The 15,959-nt window shown below is 35.1% G+C and overlaps 1 protein-coding gene across 3 annotated transcripts; it reads left to right on the forward strand.

The window, feature by feature from the left end:
• Positions 1-3,441: 3,441 nt before the first annotated feature.
• LOC121407813 lies at positions 3,442-14,233 on the forward strand. 3 transcript variants are annotated; one of them, XM_041599053.1, is made up of 8 exons: positions 3,442-3,560; positions 8,087-8,581; positions 9,329-9,491; positions 10,193-10,352; positions 10,800-10,950; positions 11,563-11,642; positions 12,358-12,417; positions 12,919-14,233. In XM_041599053.1, exons 2-8 carry the CDS (start codon positions 8,533-8,535, stop codon positions 13,843-13,845), a joined length of 1,590 nt encoding a protein of 529 aa, XP_041454987.1. In that variant the 5' UTR covers positions 3,442-3,560; positions 8,087-8,532; the 3' UTR covers positions 13,846-14,233. The 3 variants fall into 3 exon arrangements, with proteins under 3 accessions (XP_041454987.1, XP_041454979.1, XP_041454969.1); XM_041599045.1 differs by lacking the exon at positions 3,442-3,560 and adding an exon at positions 3,586-3,755 and having other exon boundaries at positions 8,036-8,581; XM_041599035.1 differs by lacking the exon at positions 3,442-3,560 and adding an exon at positions 3,586-3,755.
• Positions 14,234-15,959: the final 1,726 nt, after the last annotated feature.

Here is a 15,959-nt window from a genome sequence, read left to right on the forward strand (position 1 = left end):
AGGAGGAAGGAAGGAAAGAAGAAAGGGGAGAAAGGAAGAAAGAAAGAGGAAGGAACGAAGAAAAGACAGAAAATAAGGAAGAAAGAAAGCTAGAGACAGAAAAATGACAAACAGAAGGAGAGAAAGAGAAAAAATGAAGCCGCCCATGTCACACCTTACGAATGTTCGCGATCCGATTTTGGTACAAATCGCATTTTGCTCATTTTCTGAAATTGTGAATGGAACATATCATTCTATCAATTGAAAGAATACTAATATAACCATCTTTAAAGATTGCAAGCCCATATTTTCGAGTAAAGGCCAAAGTAGTTTCAAATCGTAGCCAATCTTAAAGGGGAATCCAACCCAAATAAAAACTTGTTTTTATGAGGAAAAGAAAAATCAGACAATTTGATAGGTGAAACGTGAAAGTTTGAACAATATTGGACAAACAACAAGAAAGTTATGAATTTTTAAAAGTTGTAAATATTGGTAATCACTATACCCATGAAGACTTCAAATTGGCCGCATATAGGATGTCATAGTGATGTAAGGCAAGGACTACTCCTCCATGTACTCTAATACATATTATGGCTAAAATGTCATTTTTCCCCAAAGTTTTATTTCTATTTATTTTTTTTTTCATGAGGACAAAACAATATACTACCTGTGTTATATTTAGATCACTGTCCCAGGGGAGTGGATATTTAGGAGAAAACCACAAATCCCTGATAATAAAGTACATGGCCTATGAGAAAGTTGTCCTTGCCCCCTTTTCATAATTTACTTACTCAGTTGCCAATTTGAAATCTGCATAGTATTAGTGATCTCAATTTTAAAGCAGCTATAACTTTCTTATTGCTTGTTCGATTTCTTTCAAACTTTCACCATTCTGTTTAATTTTTTTCTCCTGGCCAACACAACATTTTATGGCCATGGCTGGATTCCCCTTTAAGACTGCTATGACGTCATTACGACTATAATTTGCTTTTATTCTGAGAAGGATGATAGCATAGTCACATATTTGAGTATTAGTAAGATGATTTCGAACATTACACAGTAAGATATTCCAAGTCTCAATATTAGCATCAAATTCTACTACGTTTTATTCCAAAATTGAGTCGCAGACCAATCGTAAGGTGTGTGGTCGCCTTTATATGTACATTATAGCGAACTTTCATCAGTTTTGGCGTGATTAAATAAAGTTTAAGCTTCAACCAACCTTTAACCAATTTAGAATGGCATAGTGATGTACAACTATATGAACTTTCAAAATTCACAACCTTGTTTGTCCAATTTCAAGACAAATTTTATTCATCTTAATATTGTTTTACCAGTCCTGTTCTTTTCTTCTTTTGTAATGGCTGTACATGTTCTGGGTTGAATTCCCCTTGATAACGCAATATTTGTGGGTCATTATTAATGGTGTGTAAAAAAGAATCACCACTCTTTCAATTTATAATAAAGCGATTTATCTTTGCCCCTTTTAAAATCATTCAAACAAGTCTTCTTTGTATACACAGGACGTGATCATGCACAAACACGGATGACCCGAACGCTGTATGTTTGTACGAATAATTACGTTATGTCTTAAGGTGTTAAAATTCTGTTCCTACTTCTTATATGCAGAGAATGATGGGGGGGGGGCGTTAAAATTTTGACGCGATGACTTAAAAAATCTCACTATCCCTTTTTTCCCAAGATACTCGTCACCATTGTTAAAGGACAAGTCCACCCCAACAAAAACTTGATTTGAATAAAAAGAGAAAAATTCAACTGGCTCGTTCATATAACTATTTTGTTGAAAATAAGCGAAACTTTGAAATGTCATAACTTTCTTATTTTACATCCGATTTTGATGAAATTTTCAGCATTGTGCTTGTTTGATTTTTCTCTATTGATTCAAATCAACATTTTTCTGAGGTGGACTTGACCTTTAAGATGAATCTCTATAAACATATCAGGTCGAAAAGTTAAGAGAGGCGATGGTATATACAAGCAAAATGCTTTTACTGGAGAATCTGAAAGATAAAACAAAATAAAGATTAATGATAGAAAGATAAAACAAAATAATACAGAAAAAGGAGATTATATTTTGCAGGGAGAGATGGACAAAGGGAAGAGCATAATAGAGTGTGAGCTAGAGATAGAGAGACTAAGATGTACATCGGGGGGGGGGGGGTAAAGATAATACATAGGGGGAGATGCAGAGAAAGAGAGGTTGAAATATATTCTTTCATTTACCAGATAATCCAAGAAACGGTTACACTATTTATCTTCAAAAGCAGTATTTGGTGAACCTTTGGACGTGTCTGCCGGCACAACGCAAATAACAAAGCAACCCAACAACATACATGACATACACAAGTGTATAATCCCCCCTTTTTTCTTCGAAATTTTCATTTTAATCTATAACTTTTTTACTTTCGTTTTTTAAAGTCAGGTCCAACCTAAACGTCGTATAATTATTTTGAACTAAATCGCAATCAATGCATTTAAAAATTTCCGTACGGTAAACCATTCATATAAATACAAATCGATAGTGAATGGAACTGTATGACTTCTTAATATGACTAAGCAAGATGTTTTTTTTTTTAAATTACATAACCCTAATTTTCTTCTCTTTTTTTCTAACTAAAACAATAATCAAAGACACTTGCAGGCCATTCATTCATTAGTTTCAGAACAGAAACACAGCATGTCACTTATCATGTGATATTCTGTTTAAAGTAATCTGAATTTTTAATTTTAATGAAGTCTGCTACTATGGAGTATATGAGAAATATAGGAGATGATTCATTCATTGAACATGGAGAAGCAAACATTTTTAGAGTAAACAAAATGTTAGTGTACTCGAAAGAAATAAAATAACAAGGCAGTTAGAAGGATTCTACAAGAATGAGTTGAAAGGTCATTGTAAATAACGAGGAAATACCTATGAACAATGACATTATCTCAGAGATAACGTTATTCTATTACGAATCAATGGTGATTATTACACTCCGGTATTTTAATCTCTTTTGACACATTTTGGGATTCCATGCTGCACGTTCGGTGCAAACAATAAAAGGAAAGATCAGATTTTTTTAGTCGAAACTAAGAATTTAAATTAATGCATTAAAGAAATAAGCAGGGAAATACTCTGAAATTAAATTATATAGCATTATAAACATGTCGTACTTTCATAATTGATTTTTTTTAATAGCCTTGTGAGAAAAGTGGAAATCAATTATGAAATAACCAACTTACTTGAAGTATTTTTCTCAATGTATTTTGGCTATTCATATGTTTTTAGGAGAGAATAAAAAAAAATCTTGAGTAGAAATGTTATCAATTTATAAACACGGAATTGAACCCTTCATGTTTGGCGTCAGAATTTGAGACTACATGGAAATGTATACAAAGGAGTAAACAAGAACATTATTGTTATTCTACCCCCAAATTTGTCGATACCAATTATTATTTTGGCCCTATTCCCAATCGTAACGAATACTTGTCAACTGTGATTTCGGATAGGGTGCTATAAAACACCCTCCCACTGGCTGAGTGGGCGGTGTACACAGAAAGCGTGTGTATTCAAGGTAATCTTTCTACTCATATTCTAGGGAATCGAATTGAAAATTGTCTGTGTGTGTTGTTTGAGTGCCGAAAGCCAGTTATCTTCGAGCGTACTATATTCACTGGTATTCACACACTGATGCTTCTCGTACAGTAGTATTAGTATCTGGATACCGAGTTCACCGTGTGCTGTTGTGTTTAAATCACTGTTCATGAATGTAAGTATAAACATTATTGATTTTGTGTGATGTTCTTTCACCAACGTGCATTAACACTGATTTTTTAACAGGCTACTTACTTAGATTAACGCATTTTGTGTTGCGAGGCTTTATATCTCAAGGTAATTGTTTTAATCACTGTATAGGTAGCCTATAAGAGTTCCTTTAGAGAATACAAATATTTAATATAATACATATATTCTTTTTGTTAGAACATAATAAATCTAACCTTCGGAAAGAGTCATGTGGGTGCTCGTTTCATTTCATAGCATTTTGCATATACATGTACATGTAAGGAATCACCCACAGCAGTCATGGCGCCTTGCATGTTATACGAGACGCCGCGGAAGTCGTGCATGTTGTACGAAGAAATACATTGCACAATAAAACAGGGTCTGCTTATACTGCATCAGATGTGTCAAGCATGACTGTCATTATGGACTTTGTTCTTAAGATTTTGCCACAAAAGGCGAAGCTTATAAATTATAAAGATAAGAACACTATTTTGAATCTCATTGTTGATTTGCCTATATCAACTATAAACCATGAGATGCAAAACACACGAAACGGATATACCCAGCATGCTCGACCTATAGGCCTATTATTATTATTATTATCATCATTATTATATTCATTGTCGTTATTATTATTATTATCATCATCATCGTCATCATAATCAAATCATCATTGCTCCCTATGCCTCTATTTTCATTGTACATAATCATGTGATACCTAGTACTTGTCGGGTATATATACCACACACCAACATTTATAATTTAATCATGACAGTTTAAATCCTGATCATGAAGAAGTATTGACAAGAACTAAATACCAAGAGGAACATGAATTGTGTATATGTGCATTATGACTCATATGTTTTTGTCAGTTTGATTAGTTCAACTGGCATACGGCAGTGGCGGGGGCATTATGCAAGTCGGAGCAAACATAAAAACGAAATTAGGACGAGGCAAGAATTAACTGAATTTAATCATTGATTGACGCATTGTGTGTTTAAGTCCTTTAGGTAAAAAAATATCAAATGAATTTCACTGAAATGGGCTGAAACTTGGGGACACCCCAATTTTTTTTTCCTGCTTTGAAGATTTGTACTTTAGAATCACAACCGCGTAGCCAGGATTTCATTTTGGAGGGGGCGGTAAATGCACGCGAAGCGTGCCAACACTTACAGAGCGCGCGAAGCGCGCTCCCTAGGGGGTGGGTGCAGGGAGGGGGAGTTTCCCCCTCCCGCGCGAAGCGCGAAGCTTTTAGTGTTTCATAAATTAAAATGAAAAGGAGCCGTTTCTCTTGTCTCTAGTACCTCCAATTCGGTTGACTATATTGCAATTTTGAACCTTGTTTTCAAAAGTGATTGTGAATGCACAAAAGAGGTATACAATGGAGGAAATTAAAATGATAATAACTCCGCGCGAAGCGCGGAAGCTAGAGCGTTAAATCAATTTTTCTCGCCATAAAAAGGGTCCCGAGAAAAGGGTTTTCTCAAAGATATATTGAATACTTTGGAAAGATCAGATTTGATTACAAACAATTTAGCAACAGTGCATATTTTTAACTCCCAAAACAGAGGAGAAGATTGGTAGAGGAAGATATTCCTCCCCGCGCAGAGCAATGAAACTCTGAAATTTCAAAGGGCTGACGTTTCATCAAATGTAGATATCTCTTATACCCAATCGGCTCTAATTCAATTGATTTTCTAAGATTATTGAACTTCATTACAAGGAAAATAGTGCGCAAAAAGTTGAAACTTCTGCGATGCATTGAAACTATCTATCTATATAAAAAAAAGGATGTCTATTTTTTCTGACTTATCCTGAAGCGCTTCATTTTGAATATAAAGAAACTTAAGTGTCATTCAAAATTTCAAACTGAGGGCGCAAAACAGGACAGGAGATGAATGTATACAGGGAAATGACATGAAGTTTAATACAATTTGATAAAAAATATTGTACTTTTTTATTTAATACGACACGAATTTCATACCTTCCTCTTTTTAAATTAGGAACCTGTTTGCCCCAAAATTATGGTTGTTTAGTAATGAGCTGAAAAGCGGGAGAAGTTGACTTTATGGAGGTGACGGCAGAAACTGATATAAAGATTTTACCCGCCCGGAGCCGACCAGACCAGAAGTTGCGCGATCAATTGAAAAAAAAGATAACTTCATATATTTACTTCGGCCTAACCTTACTCAAATTCATGCCCTAATATTTTAACTTTAACTGGCAAGAAGCACATAGCTGAGGTGGAAAAACAGGGTTAGAGAAAGGTGGGGGAAACAATGGAGAACTTCAATATTGTCATTTAACCGCGCGCAGCGCGGAAGCAAAATTCATATATAAATTTAGAGCAAGAAGAGTGAAAGAGTTTCTCTTTTGAGAAAAAAATAAAGAATAAAAAGGAAAAAAAACACAAAGCTACCTTCCTTTCTTCCCTTCCCTTTTCCTTTTCTCCTCTCTTTTTTCCATTCTTTTTTTTCTTCTTGGGGACGTTTTGGGGGGGCGACCGCCCCCACCGCCCCCTCCCCCTGGCTACGCGCCTGTAGAATCATGACAAAGTTCGGAACCTCGTCTGCACGGTAGACCTATAATAGGACTGCTTGATTGATTTATGCAAAGATAAAACTTAAACTCTTACGTTTTAAATTTGGCAGCACATTATATACAACTGATATTGTACGTATATTTTTGGAAAACGTAAAGAGGGATTTTAAACAACCTTAATTGCCCCTATCTGAGATAGTACGTTATTTCCGTGACTTGCCATTCGAAAATTCTATGTACTAAACGTTATGCCACACTCGTTTGAAGAGGTTCAAGAGACATGTATTTTGATTGCGAGTGTTGTTTGTCAGGTTTTGAAATCACATGGACTTTGACATCTCTCTCTCCTTCTTTCCCCCTCTATCCCTCTCTCTACCTTTCATGTACTGACATTTTTCTCTCGATGACGTCAAACGGGGTATGATCTGTCAACTTGTTATAATTTTGTTTCATATAATCATAACTCTTTGGAAATAAACCTCTTTTAATCAATACTTTTTTTTATTTATAAGAGACAAATTCAGTTCTTTATAAGATTTTGCTTGTCTTAATGATCTAAATTATTACGAGTTGGCAATTGGAAATAAAAAAAAAACCTTTTGATTGTAGGAAGTTATTGTTCAAAACTTGCAGAATTGGCATTAGACTTATATTAGTCTGCTTGTTTCCATGTCATTAAATTTTGGGGCCAATATAACTGGAGTTGTCTTCTTTTAATAGTCAAACTATGTATTGTGAGGTCTTGGGGTAAGTAATGTTTATATCATAAATCACGAGACGTTGACATTGACACGATCAGTCTAGAATTACGATGTCTCCTTGACGGTGATACTGTCGATCACCAAGATGTTTATAGCAACTTTATATGAGGGAAGTTTGATGAGATTGGGATTTATGTACAAGGAGTATATTGAACTAGGCATATATTGCTTCGTGATTAAATCATTTTTGAACATACCTGTTCATTCGATCAAATTACCGATAACAGTGTAAGTATATGAGGTGGTGTTATTTCACCGACGATCCTATATGTTGTAAAGACGGGCTAGGCGAGTTTTTTTGTGTGTATGCGATATTTTACCTCCCAGCAAAATGACATCGAATTATTTACCACTTTTCTGGCACTCTAGAAGTGCATAATTTACTTCGATTATTTTGTGGTGGTACTTGAACATGCCTGTCAAACGAGGCATTTATCATGCATGGTGATAAGGGATGATATCTAAAAACATTTGACGGGAATGGAAAAGGAGAAACTGAAAATGGTGAGGGTGCATTTGAATAGTAGCAGGAGAATAAAAGTATTGTGGAAAAAAAGAGAGGGGTGCTTTAAATAAGATAAGAAAACCCTTTTCATCTTCACTGTTAAAAACCCTGATTTTACAGAGAAAAAAAGAGAAGATTTTGCAGAAAGCAATAACAGAATCATTCTGTAAATTCATAAAACAGGGATTGTTAACAGAACAGGTCTGTTTAAAAAGGGGAAAAGGGTGTTTTCTTTAAGGAAATTTGTAAGGTTCCATACACCAAATACCAATATCCTGTAAGATTACGCAATCTGGTAAGATTACAGGTGTTCTCGAGACTCTGCTGCAGGACCTTCTTTTATTTTAAGGATATTTTTTTAACAGTGTATATATAAATATACTTTGTGTCTTTGGAAAATGCCAGAAATTGATTCTAAGTAAAATATTTTGCTTTTTTTAATCAACCCTTTTATTCCAGATGTTCACGATAAGAAAGATTGATTCTGTTTATCGTCAACTTTCTTTTCAGATGTTCACGACGAGAAAAATTCATCAGTAAGTTTGGCCAATACTGACGACCGCAGCCTAAATGGACACTGACAAAACATCCAATAACATTCGAGAGAAGAGAAATACGCAAATTCTTGAAAATTAAAGGTTTGACTCTATAGCAATGTAGGCTGAAATGATTAATCAAAAATTAATCAGAAATCAAATATAGACCTACTAAGATCTGAAATGAACAGACACAGCAATCTCCAAAGGTTTACAATCTCAGAAATCGAGATAAACAAACAATCGTTGTATTTTGTGATTCCGTTTCTGTCGAATGACCTACATCTCCCTGTACCAGTTGTGGTCAATTTATCACGAAGCTTGTCATCCTACTGAACTTGGAAAGAGATCTGGTTACTAAGGAAGCTATCAGAGGGTCAAAGGTCATACACAGATAACCACGGCAGGTCAAGGGTCAGCATGGATGGGGATCCGGTGAGGCACCCTGGAGAAAAAGAGGAACAGAAAAGTGAGGATAATCAATTATTTCTAAGTATTTATAACTGCTTTCTATCAAGCTATCCTCTAAGTGTTCTATATCATCTTGTATAGCTTATAAAGTACAAAGCAAGCTTCAAGACAGTGAAAATTCTTGTATTGGGAAAAATATTCCTATCAAAATTTGTATCATTCTTCTACCTAAGTTTCTACAAATTCATCATCAATTCAAATTAGCAGAAACATTTTCAGATAGAACTACATTAATGATAAAAAAATAACAAATTGCCAGCTTAACTCAAATTTTCAGCTATAAAAAAATTATATGTTATTTCGTATTCCAATCATGATTATGACTTAACATTTACAAATTAAAAATGAGTATGACCTAATATTTGGAGGAGCTGTTTAGGAAAAATAAAGATGATTATGAGTCCAGTCATTTGAGAAATATCTGATTAATGTAATTTTCTTTCGGAAGATTTCAAGGGTGTTTCTGTTATACCTAAATGTAATACCTTGTTCCATCTTTCTTAGATTTTAATTCAATCTAAAGATGTGATTGGAGACCAATCTAAAATCAATTCTATTCAAGTTTTTAATGTACTTTGGGACAGTGTCAGGAAAATGCCTGTACGCCAACAAAATGATCACAGAGTAAAAGAAAATTAAGTTAAGACTGTTTATTATCAGAGTGGTCGCGACGAAACGAGTAAATAAATATTGAGCGAACCCTTGTCGTCTAAATCATATTTTCCCGCTCTTTTTCGATATACAGCTTCTTGCAAAGACTGTTGTGAAAGGATTGCCTGGTCGTCGATCGTTGCCACTTTCATCACAGTGATCGGTGCCGTGTTGGTAGTCGTATGCGTAGGCTTTAATAGTCGGCTTGCTAGACCTCTATTCGCCAACACTTATATAGAAGATGCTGTCATTACTTGGTAAGAATCACGAGATATTTCATATGAATAATAATAATGATGTAGTATGAATTGCTAACTGACTTAACTCAATGAAAATTTAAATGAAAAAGACATATAATCTCTGCAAGGGGGTATAATATTGGCGTTACACGATATTTTGTCAAAATAAAAAAAATGTAGACGAGAGATGAATGAATCAGAATGTAAAAGATCTTCCGCTTCAAAATGATGTCTAAAGCAGGGTTAATTTTCATAAGTTATTCATTGAAATAAATTTCCGAGTATATCAGAACGATTAAAAAGAGATAATTGAGTAGGCAAGTTTATTAGTTGTAAACTATGGCCCGTATTCTGAACTCGGGTTTAAATCAAACCCTGGTTTAAAGTTGTGGTTTAACTATGGAGAGCCAATTAGGGTACAAATCCCTAACAGTACACATCCAATGTATTAACTCATATGACGCCCAAATTATCTGGGAATGATTACTGAAGTATTTTGATGTATTTTTCTTCATTATGAAAGCATAAGGAAACGGAGTAGTAAATATAAGAAATATATATAGGCCCACAATATAAGCAGAATTTTCGAGTTTTTGGCTCCCCATAATTTTAGACCACACTTAGACCATGGTTTAAGTTAAACCTGACTTCAGAATACGGGCCTATGTGTTTAAATGTTAAGGGAAAACATAAGAGCGTACTTCATTTTTTTGTGACAGGTTCTCTTGGATTGAGATTGGTGCTTATGTTGGAGTAGTGATAATGGTTGCTATGGTTATTCTATTCTTTTCTTCTGGCTGCATGGCAACGGGATATCAGAACGCATCAACATGGTGTGCATTTAATAAAGCTCAAACGGGCAGGAGGCAGCTTATCGCTGTAAGATTTACTTTGACTTCTTTTTCAACTTAGTTTTCTATTAAATATGATTATAAATATATGTCTAATTATTCTCGGTGATACTTTGTCCATCCTTCCGTATTTCTGTGTCATGGTTAAGTGGTGTTTTCTGGTGGCGCACTATTTCTCCATTATTCTTTCATCTTTTCTTAGCATCGCTCATTTCCTATCCCCTTTAATTTAAATTGAGAGAGTTAGAAAGAGAGCAGGGAAGAGAGAGAGAGAGACAGAGAAAGGGAGAGAGAGAGAAGAGGGGGCACATCAGGTAAAAGGAGAGATTGGAAGCTTGAGCATCCTTTTGTACTGATGATAATATATTTCCTCCTAGTTCCTGAATGAAAATTAACAGATTTAGATCTTAAAATGATATTCAGTGTATAGTCTTAGAATAAATCCTGTTCACATTCCGATTCATCTTTTTCCCAGTTTATGATCCTGGCGTACATAATCAACCTGGGCTGGTATGTATTCTTCTTTGGTGCATCTATTCCTACTGTCTTCTTCATGATGTTAAACAATGGAGTCTGTACCAATACAGTATTTACCGTCTCTACCTGTCTTGATCTTAGGCAGTTTGGTGAGTATGATGAATGAGAAACATATACATATGGATTTTGATGCAATAGTTCATGTCAATATTAATGGGAATAGTGGATACTTAAATTTTTGTTTCTCACCATATGTTCACAGTACTAGAATAGAATCAACACCTTTTTAAAAAAATGTACAGGTCCCACTTTTTCATCCCTCGATTCCAGCCATGTTGTGTTTTCCTTCAGCAAGAAATTTACCCATATTGTGCTGCACTCAACCAAGGTGAGGTGAATGGGTACCGACGTGTAGTAATTCCTCTAATAGTTGTGAGCACCGGAATCGGTATAGAGTAGCTTAGCCGGGTAATAGGAGCGCCTTGAGCACCCAACAAGGTTGATATGCATGTATGTGCCCTATTATTAATATCACCAGTACACAGCATGAAACACCTTATAATGGAGAGTGTAGATTTATTATCTTAACATGCAAAGGAGAGTCGGGATTGATCTGTTTTCGGTCTTTTCTTCTTCCAATATGTTAATAAAAGTACGACTTTATTCAATCTTTTCTTAAGTCCATTTCCTGTCATCGATTCCCCTCGTTCCCCACCCATCCTAACTCTTGTCCGTATCTCAACCTTCCGTTTCTACATCAGGTCTGGCACCTCAAAGTCTTCCTGGATCAGTCAACAGCACATTAATCTGTGATCAAAACCTTCAGGCAATATGTACAAGTGTAAGTAACTGACTGAATTCAATGTTGGGCTGGTACTTTTTAAATAAACGGTTCTAAAAATCAACATCGTTTTCCTGAGAGGGGATGGTGTGGTGAATGCAATAATTTTCCATCTTGAGATTATGGTTATGGATCTGGATTTAAAGAGACACCGAATCCCCGCTAAAAGCAGTGCAGGGCAACATCTCATGAATTTCGTCAGCACGAGTTGTCGTTCTCAGACAGTTACCATAGTAACAGTCCAAGATCAGTGCTTTTCAGCCAATCCAAAACGAAGGGTTTCACTGAAATAATCAGACTTGGGATTTTAGTCAGTGATGACAAATTTAATGAAGCATTATACAAAACAGAGGTCTCTTCCATTTCCCTAGTTCATTTGTAGCTCAGCTCCTTGTCATCTCTCTCTCATTTACTTCAGTAGATTTTACAGAACGGGCGGGCAATGATCTTCAATTATAGACCAAATATGAACACACTATTCATAAACATCACCATCGATTGGTTGTATCTACAACTTATAAGAAAGAATGTAATTTACATCAGATTGACTTTGGACGGCTCTGGGGAATAATGAATTGTTGGAATACAATCCATGCACAATATTTTTTTGTTTGCGGTGTTTGCACTTGAATGGTATATAGCAACCGACAGACATAGTTATTTTCAATCAATATATGATTTCTATCTCTCATCTTATCCCTTTTTGTTTCTCCAGAATCTCGGATCAAACTTCATCTTAGGCGTTATTGGATGTGTGCTTGTGCTGATTGGCTTAGTAAGTAATATATTCATAATATTTCGGTACTTTCCAAAAAGGGTCGGCCTAGGGTCTGTTCTTTTGTGGTTGATACACCTAGATGAAAGGGGGAGTGAAAGTTTTTTAAATTGATTTGTGATTGGTAAAATTTTACAACTGAAGGCCCAGTCAACCCGAGCATCCAGTTGATTTGAATAAAGAGGGAGAAAATTTTAAAACAAATGAAACACTCTTAAGTTGGATATACTCTCAAAATGATGATTATGATTCTTTGATTTCTTCTAATCATTCAATTCATGTTATAGTTTAGATTTCATTTAGTGTGTCAGCTTAGGGAAACGTTTAATATTTCAGTTTAATTGTACATGTGTCCTAGGTTTTTGAAATACACTGTAGGTCAGAGGAAAGTGAAATATTTCTTTGTAGAGGATAGATCATTAATATTAATTGTGATGTTGAACACATGTCACTATGCACATTAGTGTTTATAATTATATATGTTTTTTCAATATTCCATAGAATCACTTCTTGATGAGCATATCAGGTAACTACAACTGGTTGAGATTACGGAAACGAAGACAAAAGATTATGTCTGGTAAGATAAACCGACGATCAGGAACGTATGATCTCAATGCTAGTCAATACACAGAGAGACAAGAGTCACAAGATTCGAATACTCATCTACGTCGAGTTAATCTACATCATGGATCATCATCTAATATATTAACATCATCCAACACTTCTATTCCAACCGTAGCAGCGCATGTACCTCTAGCAGCGACGTCAACGTCGTCGACCTTCTCCATACCGGTAGCGACGTCGTCAAAGGCCGACCCAGCCTCGAACTCGTCTTCCATGCAGTCATCGAAGATCTACAATCAGACGTATGGTTTCGACGATGGTGGATTCGGGCAGCACAACTCTGCGGGTACGCGCGTCACATTTGCTGATGCGAAGCCGGCATCATCTCCGGCTCCGAGATCGAGTTCATCTTCCGCTGCTGCACAACGTTCAACGGGAGATGGTAGGAATGATCTCGGTAAATATACAGACAGGAGCTTCGACAGTGCGAGTCGATATGATCATTTTAATCCTGCTTTTGACGAGAATTATTGGGACAGTCAGCAATGTGCTCCTCAAGAGAAAAGCACGAATGATAACTATTACAGCAGAGGATATAATAATAAATCATCTAAAACTAATGGTAGAGCAGCAAGCTACGACCAGGGCAACTACAATCAAGGAAATTTTAACCAAGGAAATTTTAGCCAAGAAAATGCTAATCAAGGAAATTTTAATCAAGGGTTTTATAATTATGATTACGACGCGGCAGACACGGCAGGATACCAGATGACCACTATGTCGTCATACGGACAGGATAACTCACAATCATTGACTCGAAATCGTAAAGATATGGGGAATAACTTTTACGAGTATCAACTCTAGTGGCTGATTACCGAATGTTATAATTGTATTATTATTTTTAAAGAAATCATCTGTTTCGGAGAATGACAGTTAATGAAAGAAGACTTAAGCCAGAAAAATTGGAATAAAACTAGACAATAAGTGTTTAAAAAAATTATTAGCGTATTTTGAAGCAAAATGTTTCTAAGGAAGCTTAAAAATGCCACAACCTGACGAGATGACTAGATAATTTATTTTGCAATGTCGACATAATAATGTTATTAGTCGACTTATGAAAAGTTGGATGTCAACATGGCGAGATAATGTAACTCGTCATCTCGACAAGTCGATGGCACCTTAAAGGGGAATGAAACCTTCGGAATAAGTAGGCTTGTGTCGAAACAGAAAAATTAAAGAAACAGATCAACAAAAGTTTGAGAAAAATCGGACAAACAATGAGAAAGTTATGAGTATTTGAATATTGCAAAATCACATGTGGGCAACGTTCCCTTTGATGGACTATGAAATACCCCCAAACATGCCAAATGTCTCTTTTTGCTTTTTCTTAAGGTGATACAAACTCTTTATCCATGATGTATTCTTTAAAAATCTGTATCACATGCCCTCCTATAGAAAGAACACATGGTCTACTGATAGATATGATAAAAGAAGTAATTTAAGTGAAATATACACTAAAGTAATAGGGAGAGTTGTTCACAAGTGACATCACACATCCTTGTCGCATTGCCAATGAGAGGATCTCCATAGCATTAGTGATTGCAATGTTGAAATGCTCATAACCTTCTTATTATTTGTCAGATTTTTCTCAAACTTTCGTTAATCGGTTTCTTTGATTTATCTGTTTTCTCACCAGTTAACTTGTTCTAAAGGTTTCATTCTCCTTTAAAGTTTCCGTATAAGTATATGCCCTATGCCCAAGGTCAAGTCTTGACTCAAAATAATTATCGTGAAGGGGGGGGGGTCATATACACTCAGGCAACCTGCTCATTATACGAATACCATGATGTCATATTGCATAGTGTTGTTGAATAAATTCACCATATTTTAATGTTTCCTTCACTCTAAAAACAAATCAGTCAAAAATGACAAGGGTGCAACTGTTATTCTAGTCATATTTGACTATTTTCTAGTCGTATTGTACTAGAACATAGTTATTTCTGACTAGAATATGTCAGAAATGTGACAAGACATATCAGTTGCACCCAGCTGACTACTGGTCTAGTCAATTTGACTTATTTGTTTTAAGAGTGTTCTTTTTTTTTACGGATATGAAGTTGGGAAATGGAAATTGGGGTCAACTCTTGATTTGGATTGAAATAACTATTTTCCTTTTTTCTCAATCATCAAAATTTACATGTATGTATTTAATTCACACTGCTGCAATTTCGTTCCATTTTGTTCTATTTAAGCAGGCGTGTTCGGTTTACTGTACTGCTAGTTTTACTGTATTCATGTTTGTATATTTTTGGTGCGTTAATATGTGTATTTATAGTTACATTTAAATGAATACGTAATTCAAAATGAACTTCTACGGCCAGTTGTAGTCGATGTCTTCTTCATTTTCATGCTTCGATTCGAAAGATTATATAATCAGGTATCTCTCAATTCTTCCATTTAATTCTTAATCATAATTTGATTATTCGGAATAAGTATTCCTCGTCTCTTTTTTCTTACTCGAAATCATTCCAAGTATTTTATCAGGAATAACATGTATTTCATTAAAACGATTGTTTTGATATTTTCCTTACCTTTTTTATCAGTGTGTAGATTTATTAACTTTCTTATTTTTATTCGCTACGATTAAAGGACGCAAAGTAAATCTTTTTTTTTCTTTATTTTGTATTATAGGAGGCTGGTCAACATACACAGAGCAATGTAAAATGTTAGTCAGGATGTATTACCGTAACTTCCGAAGGTATTATCTGCTAACATAACTTTATTTATGTACATTTTCTTGTACGCCATTTTTAATAAATCCTTGAGAAGATACAATTTTGACGAAAGTTCAATGTTTTCCGTTACATTCATCAGTTGTTCTATTTTTATGTAAACTAATTGGGTCTAAGAGTTTAAGGGAAATACGCATAATGGGAACAGAAAATATGTTTTGAAATCAATACCCTCTAAACTATTTG

Source organism: Lytechinus variegatus, chromosome 1, assembly GCF_018143015.1.
Source record: "Lytechinus variegatus isolate NC3 chromosome 1, Lvar_3.0, whole genome shotgun sequence".
NCBI lineage: Eukaryota > Metazoa > Echinodermata > Echinoidea > Temnopleuroida > Toxopneustidae > Lytechinus > Lytechinus variegatus.

Excerpts from the sequence above, each read along its gene's own strand:
- LOC121407813 (XM_041599053.1), top strand. The coding sequence starts at position 8,533 with ATGGATGGGGATCCGGTGAGGCACCCTGGAGAAAAAGAGGAACAGAAA. Across the intron at positions 10,951-11,562 it reads TCTTGATCTTAGGCAGTTTG|GTCTGGCACCTCAAAGTCTT; the intron begins GTGAGTATGATG and ends TTTCTACATCAG. Across the intron at positions 11,643-12,357 it reads TTCAGGCAATATGTACAAGT|AATCTCGGATCAAACTTCAT; the intron begins GTAAGTAACTGA and ends TTGTTTCTCCAG.